Below are 16,159 nucleotides of genomic sequence, written 5' to 3' on the forward strand. Positions count from 1 at the left end.
CATATGATATTCTTGTGATTTTAATCCCTAAAATCATATCTACAAGTCCCATATCTTTCATGTCAAACTTTGAATTTAATATATTCTTAATTGGTAGATTTGACCATCTTATCATTAATACCAATAATGAGTATATTATCTACGTAAAGACACAAAATGATATAGCCATTTTCTGTGTCTTTAATATATACACACCTGCCACACTCATTAATTTTAAATCCATTGGTTATCATTGCATTATCAAAATTTTCATGACATTGCTTAGACGCTTGTTTTAAGCCATATAATGATTTTATCAATTTACAGACTTTATTTTCTTGTTCTGGAACTATAAAACCCTCATGTTGTTCCATATAAATTTCTTCATCCAAATCTCCATTTGAGAAAGCTATTTTCATATCTATTTGATGTATTTCTAAATTTTGTAGAGTTACAATTACAAGTATCATCCGAAAAGAATTTATTCTCGTTACAAGAGAATATATATCAAAGTAATCTAGGCTTTCTCATTGTCTTTAACCTTTGATCACAAGTCTAGCCTTATACTTATCAATAAAGCCATCTGCTTTCATTTTTCTTTTAAAGATCCACTTAAACCCTAAAAGTTTATAGTATGTGGCAAATCTACTAGCTCCCAAGTATAATTCTGTAAATTATAATCAACTTCACTTTTAATTATTTTTTCCACAAAAGTCCCTCTGAAGACCTTATAGCTTCTTCATAATTTTGTGGTTCTTTTTATAACAAGTAAGGTAAAAAATCTGGCCCAAAAGATTTTTCTAATCTTATTCTTTTGCTTTGTCTAGGTTCATTTTGAAGTTCTTGTTCATGTTCTAAATCATGACACTCTTCATTCATAATATTATATATTTGTTTAAACAAACTTGAACCCTCCTTAGAGTTATAAGGAAGCACATCTTCAAAAAATGATGCGTTTATCTATTCCATTATAGTGTTCTTGTATATGTTTGGGTTTTTAGACTCTTACACAAGAATCGATAAGCATTATTGTTATGTATATACCAATAAAGATACAGTCCACTATTTTAGGACCTATTTTCATTTTCTTTGGTATTGGAATAATAACTTTTACTAGACACCCCCCACATTTTTAAGTATTTGTAGGATGGTCTCCTACATTTCTAGAGTTCATCTTCTTTCTTCTGGGCTATCTTATTTAAAAAATAATTGTTTGATAAAATAGCTTCACCCCACATGTTCTGAGACAATCCATAATTTATTAACATCGTATTTATCATTTCTTTCAATGTACGATTTTTACGTTTTACAACACCATTTGATTGAGGTGAATAAGGTGCAGCGACTTCATGCACAATTTTATGTTGTGCACAGAATTCACCAATTGGTGTTTCATACTCGCCACCTCGATCACTTCTCAACGTCTTTATTTTTTTGTTAAGTTGATTTTCAACTTTATTCTTATACAGAATAAATTTCTCTAAAGCTTCATCCTTGCTTTTAAGCAGATACACATAACAATATTTTGTACTATTATCGACAAAAGTAATAAAATACTTATTGTTACCTCTTGTTTGTACGAATTTTAAATCGCACACGTCACTATGAATTAAATTAAAGGGGTTCATGATTTCTTTCAATTGTTTAAAAAGATGATCTCGTCAATTTTGCCTCTTTACAAGTTTCACACTTATGTTTTGAATCGATATCAAAAGAAGGTATATGATCCAAGTTAATTAATCTACTCAATGTATCATAATTAACACGACCTAGTCTACCATGCCATAAATTGGAAGACTCAAGCAAATAAATCAAAGGCTTATTTATTTTATTCATAATGATCATTATATTGAGTTTAAAGAACCCATTTGATACATAACCCTTCCCAATATACATTTCAGATTTTGAAAAAATAATTTTATCTGACTCAAATACCAAACATAATCCGTGCTTACTTAGCAGCAACTTGGACACCAAGTTCTTACGGATTCCTGGCACATACAACACGTTATTCAGAGTCAGTTGTTTTTTAGATGTTATCTTTAACAACACCTTCTCCTGTCAATTAACCTCAAAAGAAGCGGAATTACCCATGAAAACATTCTCCCCATCAAGTAGCTTCAAGGTGGTGAACAATTCCCTATTTGAGCACACATGCCTTGTGACACCAGTGTCAATCCACCATTCCCTCGGGTTAGACCCAACCAAGTTCACCTCAGATATCATGGCTAACAGGTTTATATTAGGCACGTCTGTGATCATGGCATCCATCACATGTGCCTCTGGGCCTTGGTCTTTCTCTTCAAAAGTTTGCACTTCATAAATCTGTGACTTAGCTTGCCACAGTTGAAGCATTTCCCCTAAAACTTGTTTTTGAAGATTTCTCATTTGGGTCCCAGCTTTGGCTTGTTTTTCTTATATTTGGAGATTTGCCCATGCTCCAATACATTCACTTTAGCAACAACATGATTGAAATTTTTCTTTTCTGACCCTTTGTTATTTTCTTTAATTCGAAGTCTAATGATCAGTTCTTCAAGGTTCATCTCTTTTCAATTGTGCTAAATCCTTCCAACCAGGAGGCAACTTCTCAATAACAACAACCACTTGGAAAGATTCACTTAGGATCTGTAAGTGTTGTGTGCCTTGATGTTAGATTTGGATGACATCTAGCGGGCTTATTTTAATGCATTAATTGTGTTTTTGTATAAATTTATAAAAGATAAGTTTTCTTTATTCATATTTTCTCCAATCAATTATATGAATAAGTCCTTGGATTTTCTATGTGAGAATCTTATTTTCAAGGTGTTGAGACTGTCTAACATGATTATCTAGAAACATAATATCTTAAACTATTCCTAGTTCTTAGTTTCTTTGGATAAGGACTCTGATTAATTGAGTATGGACTAGCATAGGGGTTACTATCTCGTTCAGTATGGAGATACTGATGGGAAGATGGTGTGTCGCCCGCTATATGACATGAGATATTATTAGTAAACCTGTGGGTGGTTGTTAGGGAACGATCATCTGAATGTGACACTGATTACTGACCACATGGTCTGGTGGATAATGCTCATGTCATTAGGTTATAATGATATCTTGAACCTTAGACTTAAACCAGCATAGTTGTTTTGTATATTGGTGTGCGAGATTTACTAATGAGTTGAATCATCCAATTGGGAGGTGGAAACGTTCATCTATGTGGTTTCGTATTGCTAATATATGGAGATAAGTTTTGGGAATATGATCTGTCGCCCTTGTCGGTATTTGAGAAGGTGAACGTCTTATGTGATATACTATTGATATAACATAACAGTCCCTGACCAGGGCAGATTGAAAGTCAGGAAAGGTGTTTCCTAAGGTGTCATCTGGTCACATTAATGAGGTCTGACACATAGTTACTGAGTTTGTGAGTTTGTCATTCCATGACTCTTATTCAGTCGGGACGTTAAGCGATAGAAGGATTATAACACACGATAATCATCAACTGTAATAGGTTCACTTGAAGTGAGATTTTACTACCACAATTATATTGCCTTGAACCACTGTTGGGCGCTATTTAGAAACTTTCGGAACATTATTGGGATTTGAAGAAATTTCGATGATGGGTCAAGGGGTTAATCGATACCGACAAGGATTTCGGTGTTATCTGATTGCTAGAGGATAGTGAATCTAAAAAGTTACACACCATATAGTGTTACGTTTGGTATCGATATCGTGTGCCCAAGAATGTCTTTGGAATTGATTGGTCAAATGTTGACCATTGACTCCTGCCAATAGTGCATAGTTGAAATGTGTAGTAATATTGCATAGTGTGAAATCAATTATTGATTGAACAGTAAGAGGCAACCGCTGAAATTGCACAGTGCATTGATTAGTGGTTAATTTTGTAAATTTTGTTATAATTATAACCTCTGTTTTAATTTTAAATTGGTTTAATTGAATAGTTATTTATAATATATATAAATATATATAATATATATCTATAATATATAATATATATAATCTCTATAAATTGAATGCCATGCGTGAAGCATATATATGTAATATATAACATATATATATAATATAATAACATTTGAATTACAGGCATGCATGAACCATTAAATTGGAGGCTCAAATTATTAAAGTTCAAGGAAAGCTACATTTAATTGCAAGTTGGAATGAAGAAATAGTCTAGCGCATGCCCATTAAATTGAAGGCCCAAGGCCCAACGCATGCCCATTAAATTGAAGGCCCAGCGCATATTTAAGACTCAATTTGAGCAGCCCATGGAAGATATCATTTGGAGAAGACCCAAGCATTTTTAATCCTAATGAAGGCCCAAGTATTTTTAATCCCAATGAAGACCAAAAACCCAATTGTAGAAATCTATTTTTTTTTAAATATTTGTTTTATGAGTGCTACTTTAGGTGTGTATTTTAGTTAAAATTCATTTAACTTTAATTGTGTCTTTTAGCTAAAATCCATTTAACTTTAGGTGTGTGAGTGCCCATTAGATATAATTATGTCTAGTTGTATAATTGAAATTGTGTGATTTGTATTGCATATTGTGTGCTATAAATAACTTACTTGATTGCACTTGTAAGGTGTGATTATTATTGTTGAATCAAAACTTAGTTGTTTTCTTAGATTTTCTCTTTGAGAATTGCTCTTATTCTCTCTTATTTTCTCTATTGTTTTCTCTTGTGATCTTACTTTCTTTCTTTCTTCTCTTGAATTCTTGTGTTATTTATTGTTACTTTATTATCCACCGACTAAATGGTTGGTTAATTTCTTCTTTTAAATTTCTGCAATTTTAATTCCTGTCATTTAAATTATCCACCGCTTAAATGGCCAGTTAATTTTTGCTATTTTAATTCCTATAATTTAAATTCTGTTATTTAAATTACGTCATTTAAATTCTTGTCAATTAACTTTCAAATGGAGATGAGTAGCTAAATCCAATTTTGGGTTAAGGCAAGGACAGTGTCCAACACTGATGATTCCCAAAGAAAATTGCACTTTAAATGAATGATATTAATTTAAATTTCAGTATGAGTGTGTATTAATTATTGAGAAATCACTAGGTTTGGATTGGAGCGTAAGCCTAATTTAGAGCTTTCATGCTACGCATGAGAGTTACTAGAACTGGAAACGCTATCATACCCAAACCCGGATGATTAATTTAGTTGTTTTGTATTAATTGCAATTGGATTTATAGTAATTGCTTAAATTAGAATCCTGCATATTATGTATGGGGATTGCTTAAACTAGAACTATCATCATCTCTAATTGCATTTAATAACAAACCCTCATATCTGAAATTAAATTAATGTTGCTAATTTTTTCTGCTAAAAATTAAGAATCAGTGGGTTGGTGCTGAAATTGTCTTAACTCAAGTGCTATCCAATTTTATATTCTCACATTCAGTGTTTATTTCTTAGTATCCGTTATCTGAAAATTCATAAAAAATCTTGTTGTCAATTCATTCAAATGTATGTATGTGTGTGACATTCTTTTTCTTTTGCCATAAATAAATCTCTCAGTGGACGATCTGGACCCATTCAGAAAATAAAAATTTAAATTTGAACTACAACTGTACTCGTACACTGACAAATATAAACCTCTTACCAAAATAAAGAAAAAAATATAAAAAATTTATTGTGTTTTAATTGCAAGGTGAGAGTGTAGCCATGCATGCATAGTGAAATTGCATAGTAATCTCTGAATTATTGCATGCGTAATTAAAAGGGGGTGCGATTTAGGGAAGGAAAAGAAGGAAAAAGAAGAGGGGTTTTATATAAGAGGGGTAGAGCCCTTTACCTCTCGTGTTATTCTCCTTTCTAGCTTCTTCTACTTTCTCTTTTTATTTCTTCTTCCTCTGAAAGATCATAATAATTATACGTGTAATTATTACGTATATAATTCTGAGACATGGGTACAGGTGATACGTAGATCCTTTATGTCTAGCACAAGAAGAGGTGACCAAAACGATATTTTACTGCATACTAGGTGTTGATGGACTTGGACGATCACATCGTAAGATAGACACAATCTCAATACAGAAATAGTTTCTATACCCTAATCTTACATCGGACAGCAAATATGTAATTTATTTATGTATTCAATTGTTAAATATGCGTGTTGCTTAAATACCCAAGTTATGTATGGCGTGTTTGTTATATTTCACTGTGTGTATCTGATTCATGACAAAAAAAATATTTTTGCCTATACCGTCGTACTAGTGATTCCTTTCAAAATCATCTCCTCTACATGAATTTCATGTAAGATTACTTGAAATTCTTGTACTTGACTGACCACAATCCTGAAATCCATTATTTTGAAACCGAGGAATCGCCTAACTATAAACTTATCGGTTCAGCATATTTAGATTTGTGCTTTTGGTTTAAGAATTCTCATAACTCTTTGACAGTTTTCATTGTAATGTATATGTTGTACAACGAATCATGTAGACCATTTAAAACATAATTTCTACACAAAAAATCAAAATGCATCCGTGCTTCAACTGCGTTAATTACTAGCATATCTGTTTCACTCTTCTTTAAAGAAAAAACATCATCAATCAAGAATCTCGCAAGATTCAAAGTAGTGAGGTAAAATAATATCTTTTGCGACAACCTCTTGAAATTCAACTCTTGAAATTCAATCCGTCGAATTTCTCAATTTTTTTGCCATAGCCCACAATTACAACAACAGGTATCTGGGCTACAAAAATATATCCTTGCACCACATTATTAAAAATTTTAGCAAAATTCACAAGATTAGCCATCTATTGAAACAAAACTTATCTATGAGGAATTTGTTTAAAATTATTAGCCAATCACAATAAATAATTATATTGTTAACCAAACAATAATTATATTTATAATACAGTAATTATTGCTTGAAAATATAATTATAATAATAATTATAATATTATATTTAAATTAGCGGTATAGAAATATTGAAATAATACAATACTATGCAAGAAAAAATAAAAGCACAATAATATATAAAGAGATGATAAAATTGAGACCTGTATAAAACACATTTTCCTTAAAATAGATTTGTTGTCTCACCGAAAGTGCTAGAAACTAATCAACAATACCCACTGCCTGTTGTTTCATATCGCTTTTAATTTCAATTGTTTATATTTATGAATTATAAATATATAAAAATAATAAAAATATTATATATACATATATATATATATATTTGGATAGGGATAACAGTGTTCATTTGATTCAGATAGAATTTGAATTAAGATTATTCAAAATCTTGAATCAAAGACCGGACCAATTAAGTTTGGCTTGGAGTGAGCCAAACTAATAATAGATATTTTTTTTTTAATATAAAATAAAATATATATATTTATATTTATCATTGAAACAAAAATTTTTATAAAAAAGTATACAGAAATCAGCTAGCTTGCGTTTTAATAATATATTATATTATTGTTATTATTTATTATTAATAAATAAAACAATTTGTTAAATTAAATTTTCAATCTTAGATCAAAGTAGATCAAAATGTCAACACCCTAGTAGGGGACTCCATCCTCGCTCCCACTACCCTAATGGATATTTTCAAATAGGCCACAAACCTGTCCCAATGGGGATTTTTTCATACCCAGAGAGGTTGTCTTGGCAAGTAACCATTAGGGTGGTCCTTATTGCCATCCCTGCTAGGCACCACCCAACTAAGGAACTCAACTAAATTAGATGAAAATCAACTATGACGAAATATTAAAGAACTCTAACAACACTAATATGGTTTAGTATTCTTAATTATTTGAGAATATATTTAATTTTTTTATTTTAAATTTTTATTCTTATTTAGAGTTATATTCCTATTATAATTATTTTTCTCTTTAATATAGAATTTTCTTTTATAAATAGAGATGCTATGTAATAATTTTTTTATTATCAATTTGAATTAAATAATAAATCTTCTTTAGATAAAGAATTTTTCTTGTTTGTTTTTTTTTCTTGGGATGGATTTCTTGGTCTAGGTGCTAAGATGGTAATTTGACCATTCATCCACATCAACTTCTTGGCTATTCGTAGTGGGGTTTCAACCTTATCAAAATCGAATTGTGCAACCTATTCGTGTTCCGATGTTAAATTGGTAACAAAGCCTGATTACAAATCCTAATGTACTAAACCTATGTATTAGAGATGGCTTTACAAAAAAAAATTGTTAGCCAACTACAATAAAATAATTTATTGTTAGTCAAACAATAATTATATTTATAATACTATAATTATTGTTTAGAAATATAATTATTATAATACTGTATTTAAATCAACAATACAAAAATATTGAAATAATGTAATACTATGTAAGAAAAAAAAAACATAACAATATATAAAAAGATGATAAAATCAAGACTTGTATAACACACAGTTCCCTTAAAATAGATTTGACGTCTCACCAAAGATGTTAGAGACTATTTAGCGTCTGTTTTTCAGGGTACAATGGTTTATAGACTGAAAAGTTAACACAAATCTCAAAACCTAACAAGGAATTAGAACACTATTCAAACTAGAAAAGTATAAAAAAATTTAGAAAATAATTTTGTTAAAAATTCTCTTTTTTTTTTTTCCAATGGAGAAAGCCCTTTATTTATAAAGGAGGAAGAGAACAAGAAAAGAAGAATGGGGGAGGTGGCTGCTTCCCTTTAAAAATATAATATAATATAAAATTATATTTATATATATATAATATAATATCTTATATTATATTAATCAAATAATAATTGTATAATGTCTCAACATTATTAATTTTCACCTCGCACAATACACGCATAATGCATTCTCATACTTCAGTGCAAAATGCATATTTTATATTTTTTTATTTTTATAATAATATAAATTATATATTATAATACACATACCTCAAATCATTTTTCAATCAATTTTTTATTCACCTATTTATTAATTTGAACATGTAAATATACAAATATTTCAAATTTTTCAACAAAAACCACAACTAAGAATCCCTATTTGTGATGTAGTTCTCGAAGACATGCAACCAGAGATTGAACGACTTCAACACTATTTTGAGCAATATGAGCAATGTGGAGAATCATAACCATGAATCAAACAAAAAGAAGATACAAAGACTGTTAATGGTGATGGAATTACTTTGGTCGATGATAATAAGATGTTAGTAGTATGCTGAGTTTTAAATGTTGTTGTGGTTGAAGAAGATGATTGGTTACGCCATAATATCTTTCACGCAAGATGTACATGGCATGAGAAAATTTGTGATGTTATTATTGATGGGGGTAGCTGTGAGAATGATAAGTTTATATTGAAGAGCATCCAAATCCTTATAAGCTTACTTGGTTAGGGAAGGGTGATGACGTGAAGGTCATGAATAGTAGAGTTTTCTATTGCAAGTATCATGATAAGGTGTGATGTGATATTATTTTTATTATTGGGTTGGCCTAAAAAATATAATCGTGGAGCCATTTATGATGGGTAAAGAATACTCACTCATTCGAAAAGAATAGTACAAAGATAGTACTGATGCCTTTCAAGAAGAATTCTTCATCAAGGTCAGTTGATCAGACATAACGAAATTGAATTAAAGAGATTGAAAGATTGAGGGAGAGCAAAGGATTGAGCTCGATGGAGCTTAGCGAACCAGTGATAGTCGAGACATGAAGGCCAAGCAAAGAGAGATGCAGAGGGAATTTGTTAAATAAACAAATTTAAAGGGAAAAAGAGAGAGAAGGGTATAATGAGAAAGAGAGAGATGATCAATGACAATGACTATGATGGCTGGTAGTGACAATGGCGGCAATCAATAGATGATAAACACCCGATAGAGACAAGAGAGAGTGGGGTAAGCAAGGTTTGTGAAATGTATGGGACTCTTAGCAATCCTTTTATATACTTAAAAAGGTTGGGTATGCCCTAATGGGTTACCATCTCTCACGCCTTAATAAATTATTATATAACTTATACAATCAAATTATATATAATATATATATAGCACAATCAAACTTTTAAACAAATCAAAAAAGTTTTTGTTCGTACTCAACTTGTTTATTAAATAAGTCGAGATTTTTTTTGTTAAAAGACATTTATTTATTTAACAAACAAGCATAAATGAACCAAAACCAAACTCGTTGACGAGTTGCTCACAGACAGAATGTATCAATTTGTTTACGCCCTTAAAATCTTTCCACCCCTCGTTTAATTATAACAAATCCTCTTGGGCTGAAAGCATTATGCGCAAGTAAACAAAGCAAGCGATCGACATGGTGTGCTGTGCTTCTCTTTTTGTTTGTGCTAGAGTGTGGCACGGCGGCGACCGACTTCAAAAGATTCATCATCTCTATCTAGAAATCTTGCTTTGTTTTAAGGAATAAAAGACTAGTGACCAAGCACAACATATAAAAATCATATGTTTGTAACCCTGAAAACAACTGGAAAAGTCAAAAAACACATAAACAAAGTCCAAGTTAGGCAGGGAATATAAGTTTTTAAAATATTAGTAATCATCACACAAAAGACAGCGGGCGTTCCCTTAATTGTCCCCATCTCCTGATTGTGAAAAAGTAGACAAAATCTGTTCAGCGTAGTAATAATAATAATGGAATAATAAGGATGAGGAGGATGGAAACAGGAAGCCCCACAAGGTCAGTCATCCCAAGAGAACGGAATTAAATGGTTTAATACCGTGAAGTTAAAACTACGGACCGGAATTTTACAGTCGGAGATGAGAACCCAATCTAAACTCTAGCATCCTACCAAGTCCAAAACTCAATAGTTCAATCTAGTAACTAAACAGTCCTATCATCGGGATTGCTGGCCTGAGTATGTAGTCTTGAGGCATTTCTAAACTCTACGACCTACACCACAACCAAGCCATGACTAGGGGTAAGACTGGGACAGACCAGCTTGACCTGTTTAAAGATCTGAATCGGGTTAAAAACAGAGTCGGTGTATAATCAGGCACAACCCATTATTTTTTTTGGGTTGGGTTGGGTTGACAAATATGTCCCATGCCGATTTATATACGGTTCTAAAATTGAATTTAATTATATTTGTGCTCCCTCAACCGAAAACCTTGGTATTGCTCATTTTCAAACAATTTTAAATCCTGAATAACAAATACTACAACTAAACTAATTGCTTAAATATACGAAATGCTTTTAGCTCCAGGTTTGATGATGACACCTTTTCTTTTCAATTGTCTCCCTCCGATCTAATAGCCATTATCTCTTGCAGAAAAAGTCGGAAAGAGAACTAGAGAAGACATGAAATATACATGATAAGTACAGTTGGACGAGTCCTCTTTTCGTTTGTATCCATCCAATTCAACAGGAAGTATCTTGGGCATAAATATGCAAGAAAGACAATTAGCAAAGTATAGCAGCTCAACCGGATGAATCACAAGATCCAAAACTACTCAAGTGAACAAGGAAATGTATCAAAAATAAATTCGATGTTCTAGAGCAAGTATACCAGTTAAACAACTGTCCACAAGATCAAAAACCAATCTAACATAATTTGGTAATGTCCACAGGTCTCAAGTAAGAAACTACGGGAACTAAGGAAAAAATAATAATAATAAGTAAGAGACCGTTTGGTAGAGCTTCCAATTCAGTTCTCAGTCTTCTTGTTCTTTTTTTCTTCTTTTTTTTCTTGTTTGGTTTCGGTTTTGTTTTGATTTAGAAAAATAAAAACTTAACCCGTTTGATAACTATGACCTGTTTCAGTTTTATCTTTGATTTTTTGCTCTTTTTCCTATATCCTCCCTACCCTCCCTGTTGCTGGCGGCCAAGTCAAAGGAGTAGTAATTGGAGGGTTATTGGTGATGTCGGTCCCTGGGGTCAGGAGGGAACAAAATGAAAAATAATAATTGTAAAAACACCATTTTCTTGTTTATATTTTTTGAAAAGTTTTCAAAATTTTAAAATGAAAACAAGCAATTAAACACCATTTTCTGTTTTCACTAAATAACGAAAACTGAAAACAGAAGACAAATACCATATCAAAGGGGTAAAAAGAGAAAGGACAAAAATAGCTGAAATAGAATTAAATGCATTTCCCATGACAAAATGAAGTCATTTGCTGCTTAAAAATGGAAAAAGGATCTGAAATAGAATTGAACTAAAAATGTGAAATGACAATATTTTAAAAGCTACAATAATGAAAATAAAATCTTTTAGGCCTTAATACTGAGAGCAGGACAGAATTCAAAGCAACTCTCTTTCACCGGTAAGCAGCAGGCATCTTTACAGATCCGACTAATAAAGGTCCATATACAGGGACATTAAGCTACAAAAAGAATTTCTACGCGTCAAAATACAGACAGGGATTGTTACCTGTTAGGTGGGTTAGCCACAATAATAACTCTGTTAGGCAGCCAACAGTAGCCAACCCCACGTCAGATAAAGGCTTGATATGTTGTCATTGCAGGCAGCCAACAGTATCATCGGGCAAAGCATAAAATGGCCTGTAAAGGTTTTTGTTTAGTTTTCCAACAGAACTTCAGCATGGCTTTAGGTCATCCTTCTTAGCTTACACCATGCCTTTGTACAAAGAAATATCAGTACAAGATTCAAATTTCCACAGGGACAAACCATTTGGAGAAAAAATGAGCATAGACCACCATCAGCAGTTGAAGAACTGTTCTAGGCATCGCATAATCAATGTCCAACCCGTACTGAGGTATGAATTCTTGAGTTTTTCTTCTTGTTCTTCCAGAACTCATCTTTCTTTCTTCTCTTCACGGGCTTCAATAAACCCATCTTACTGTTAACTATACCTAGTATAGCTTTACGATCCTTCCTGTTCTTTATTGTAGCTTTCACATCCAAAATCTCCCTGAGCTTCTGATAGGCTTTTGCATCAGGGACTTGCCCGCTTTTCACCATCTTCTTGTGATAAAAAAATGCCCTCTTGAAGTCACGGACGCGGACATATGCATATATCATAGTGGAATAAGTGACAGAATCGGGTATGACATTGAGAGAAGACATCTCTTTCAGCAGCTGAGGCAACTTTGAATGTTGACCTCCCCGTGCATATGCATTCATCAGCATGTTATATGTGAGCACGGTTGGCTGTAAACCAAAATTTCCAAATTCACATATTACATCTCTGGCTTCAACGTAATGACCTTGTTTGGCAAATCCATCCAGAAGAATGTTGAATGTCACACGTGTCCCCTTGATTTTATCATTGATCATCAATTTCCATATTTTCATCAGCATTTGGGTGTCACCAGCACGCCTAAATGCATCAAGTAAAGCAGTATAAGTTTCTATAGAGGGTTTTATACCTTCCCTTTGCATGTTCTCAAAGGCCATGAAAGCCTTCTCATGCCAGCCACCAACTGAATATGCATGTATAAGAGCTGTGTATGAATGTGAAGTTGGTTTTATACCAATTTTCTTCATCCTCAAGAAAGCATCTGCAGCCATGTCACTCATCTTTTTCTGCCTCCCATAGGCACTAATCAGACATGTATATGATTTCACATTTGGCTCCAAGCCCATATTTTCCATCTCTACAAGCAGTTTCTGTACAATCTCGGGTTGCATCCTTCTGCTGTATGCATCCATTAAAATGTTATAAGTGGCAGATGTAGGCTTAATTCCCTTCGCTTTCATCTCGGCAAAGAGCCCTTCAGCCTCTTCAACCAGATTTGATTTACCGTAGGCATCCATCAAAGTATTGTAAATAATGGCATTTGAAGAGATCCCTTTCTTCTCCATTTCTGATTGAATAATAAGTGCCTCATTCGTGAGCCCCTCATCACAAAATGATTTTATCAGGGAACCCAAGACTTCCAAACTCCATTCAACACCTTTTCCATTCATTCTCTGGAAGAACTCCCATGCATCTTTTACACTTCTGCCATTTTTCCTCATGATTGTAATCATAATAGAACATGTCACATGATCGGGTTGGATATTAGCTGTTTCCATAGTCTCGTACACTTTCCAAGCATCATCATACCTGAAACAGGGAACTAAATAGACATTAAAAAAGAAGTCACCAAAACTTCTACTAATTCAGAGATAGACAGAGAGAACTACACGTTCAGCTAGCATTCTAGCATAAGATATAATGAAAATAGTTTATGAACAGTGAGTAGAGCAACATTATAACTCACACCCACCAATAAGAAAGTTAGAATCTTCAGAGACAAATAAGTGTACGTCCTAAGGCACAATGCAGAGAAATCCCTGATTTTCCTCATCTGTGTTAGCTAATCTACTGAAATGCTCCAATACTTAGCTTAAGTGAAAATATCAGCCAAAGGCATCTACTTCAACTGTTGCATAATCCATTTGCAGGTTGCTTGGGGCCTATTTGGTAAGTGTAATGCTTCTACTTTAAATATTAATTGGTGGAAATTTTATCTAAAAATTATTTTTACTTTTTGCATAACGCAGAAGCTCAAATTAATTTTCTACTTCTACTTCACGGTAGAAAAATAGCTTTTTGTTGTCTGTAGCATTGCTTTTCAATTTTAGTAACACCACAAAGAACTCATAAAAACGCCTTTATTCAATAAACACATCTTTTTTTTCTGGCTATAATAAAAATATAAGATAACATATAATATATTATTGAGAATATCATATATATTATATATAATAATATTTAATATAAATTATCACTCAAATATTATTAATTTATTAATTAATTTTATTATTTAATAATTAAATTCATTGAATAAAATATTATACAAAATTCTCAAAATTTAAAAATAAACGTATTTTTTATTTTTTTTATTTCAAAAAATGATTTTTTAAAATAATAAAAAAATATTTTTAATTTTTTTTTTTTTTTAAAAAAAAGAGAGAACTAAGCCTAAATTTTTTTTTCCAAAATTGATTCTTATAAAATCACTTTTTAGTTGGAGTAACACATCAAATGGACACCTAGATTTAAGAGGACTTTAGAAAGGAAAGTAACAAACAACAATAGAATGAGTAAAAATTCAAACCTGCCACAACACAGTAGACCCGATATTGCAGCATTGTGAACGCGAACACCCCTAAATTGCTTCGAATCCGGCAAACTCCGGAACAAAACGATCAACTCATCGCCCCTCCCAGCTCTCCCCAACACTGGAAACAACACAGAACACGCCCTAGGCGTTATGAGCGATGGCTCCTGCAAACCCATCCATTCGAAGAAGTACAAACAATCCATTACCAAACCCTCCTGACCCATCAAACCCAACGCCTCCACACACTCTCTTTCCCCGACCCTCCCTTCAAATTGCCCCAAAACCTCCCCCAAAGTCACGTTCTCTGGAAGATCCCTCGCCACATTCACAATCTCACCCACAACGCCCTCAGCTTGAGGGGCGGGACCCGGGACCGAATCCGAACTGGACCCAAATTTGAAATCAAATTCAGATTCTTCAACAGGTTCGATGGCGTCGTGGGGAGCGAGGTGCCAGGAGGTGCGGCGATTTCGCTGGAGGGAGAGCTTGCCTTGGCGGGGAGGGTCTGGGTCAGGAGACGAGGCCCGGAACTTGAGGAATTTGACAAGTGGGTCTTGTGCAGTGTCCAATTCCGGCTGTTTTGGCTCGATTTGCTCGGAAACTGCGACATGGTTTTCTTCTTCATGTTGTTGGAGAAAAGGGAGGAAAATGGGGGTGGGCGAGGTGGAGGTGTTATGAGGAGCGAGAGATGGAGTTGCAGAGAGAGAGAGGGGAGTCGAGGGTTTGGGGCGGTGGATACCGAAGAGTCGAAGCTTCGGAGGATGACGAAAATGAGCGTGAAGCAAGGGCATAGGGGAACAAGGCGATGAAGTCGTCGATGGAGGAGTAGGGCGAGTCAGCGCCATTCTCCTCTGATTGAGAATGATTATTATTTGTTTCTCTACTTTTGACATAGTGAGATACGAGTGATTATCATTTTGAACGCCAGGAACGACGCCGTTTCCAATCAGATTTTTTTTTTCTCTCCCCACCCCCCCCGCCAATCCAGAAGATAAGGATTCTTGAAGCCCAGACACACGCGGAGTAACAGAAGAGTTTCATACAAAAGCAAGCAAGGCCCTCTTAAATTTTGTGGAGCTTCCAGAACCGAGAGAAGTAACCAAATTGAACAACTTTTTTTAAAATTATAGTTAGTGGGGTGCAATCAATTATAATTAATCAAATCGATCAAAAATTATGAAACGAACCAAATCAAATTATATGTAATAACTGAACC

The 16,159-nt window shown here is 33.3% G+C and overlaps 1 protein-coding gene across 2 annotated transcripts; it reads right to left on the reverse strand.

Moving 5' to 3' along the window:
* Positions 1–12,168: 12,168 nt before the first annotated feature.
* LOC127795800 (pentatricopeptide repeat-containing protein At5g50280, chloroplastic) lies at positions 12,169–15,823 on the reverse strand. Of its 2 annotated transcripts, XR_008021863.1 has the most exons (3): positions 14,938–15,823; positions 12,560–13,940; positions 12,169–12,432 (listed from the first exon to the last, which is right to left on the reverse strand). XR_008021863.1 is itself a non-coding variant. In XM_052327708.1 (2 exons), the coding sequence occupies exons 1-2, from the start codon at positions 15,786–15,788 to the stop codon at positions 12,626–12,628; spliced, it is 2,166 nt and encodes a 721-aa protein (XP_052183668.1). In that variant the 5' UTR covers positions 15,789–15,823; the 3' UTR covers positions 12,169–12,625. The 2 variants fall into 2 exon arrangements, 1 of the variants encoding a protein (XP_052183668.1); XM_052327708.1 differs by having other exon boundaries at positions 12,169–13,940.
* Positions 15,824–16,159: the final 336 nt, after the last annotated feature.

This window comes from Diospyros lotus, chromosome 2 (assembly GCF_014633365.1).
Source record: "Diospyros lotus cultivar Yz01 chromosome 2, ASM1463336v1, whole genome shotgun sequence".
Classification (NCBI taxonomy): domain Eukaryota; kingdom Viridiplantae; phylum Streptophyta; class Magnoliopsida; order Ericales; family Ebenaceae; genus Diospyros; species Diospyros lotus.

Coding starts and splice junctions, on each gene's coding strand:
- LOC127795800 (XM_052327708.1), bottom strand. CDS start 15,788: ATGGCGCTGACTCGCCCTACTCCTCCATCGACGACTTCATCGCCTTGT. Junction 13,941..14,937: donor GGTCTACTGTGTTGTGGCAG/GTTTGAATTTTT, acceptor TCCCTGTTTCAG/GTATGATGATGCTTGGAAAG.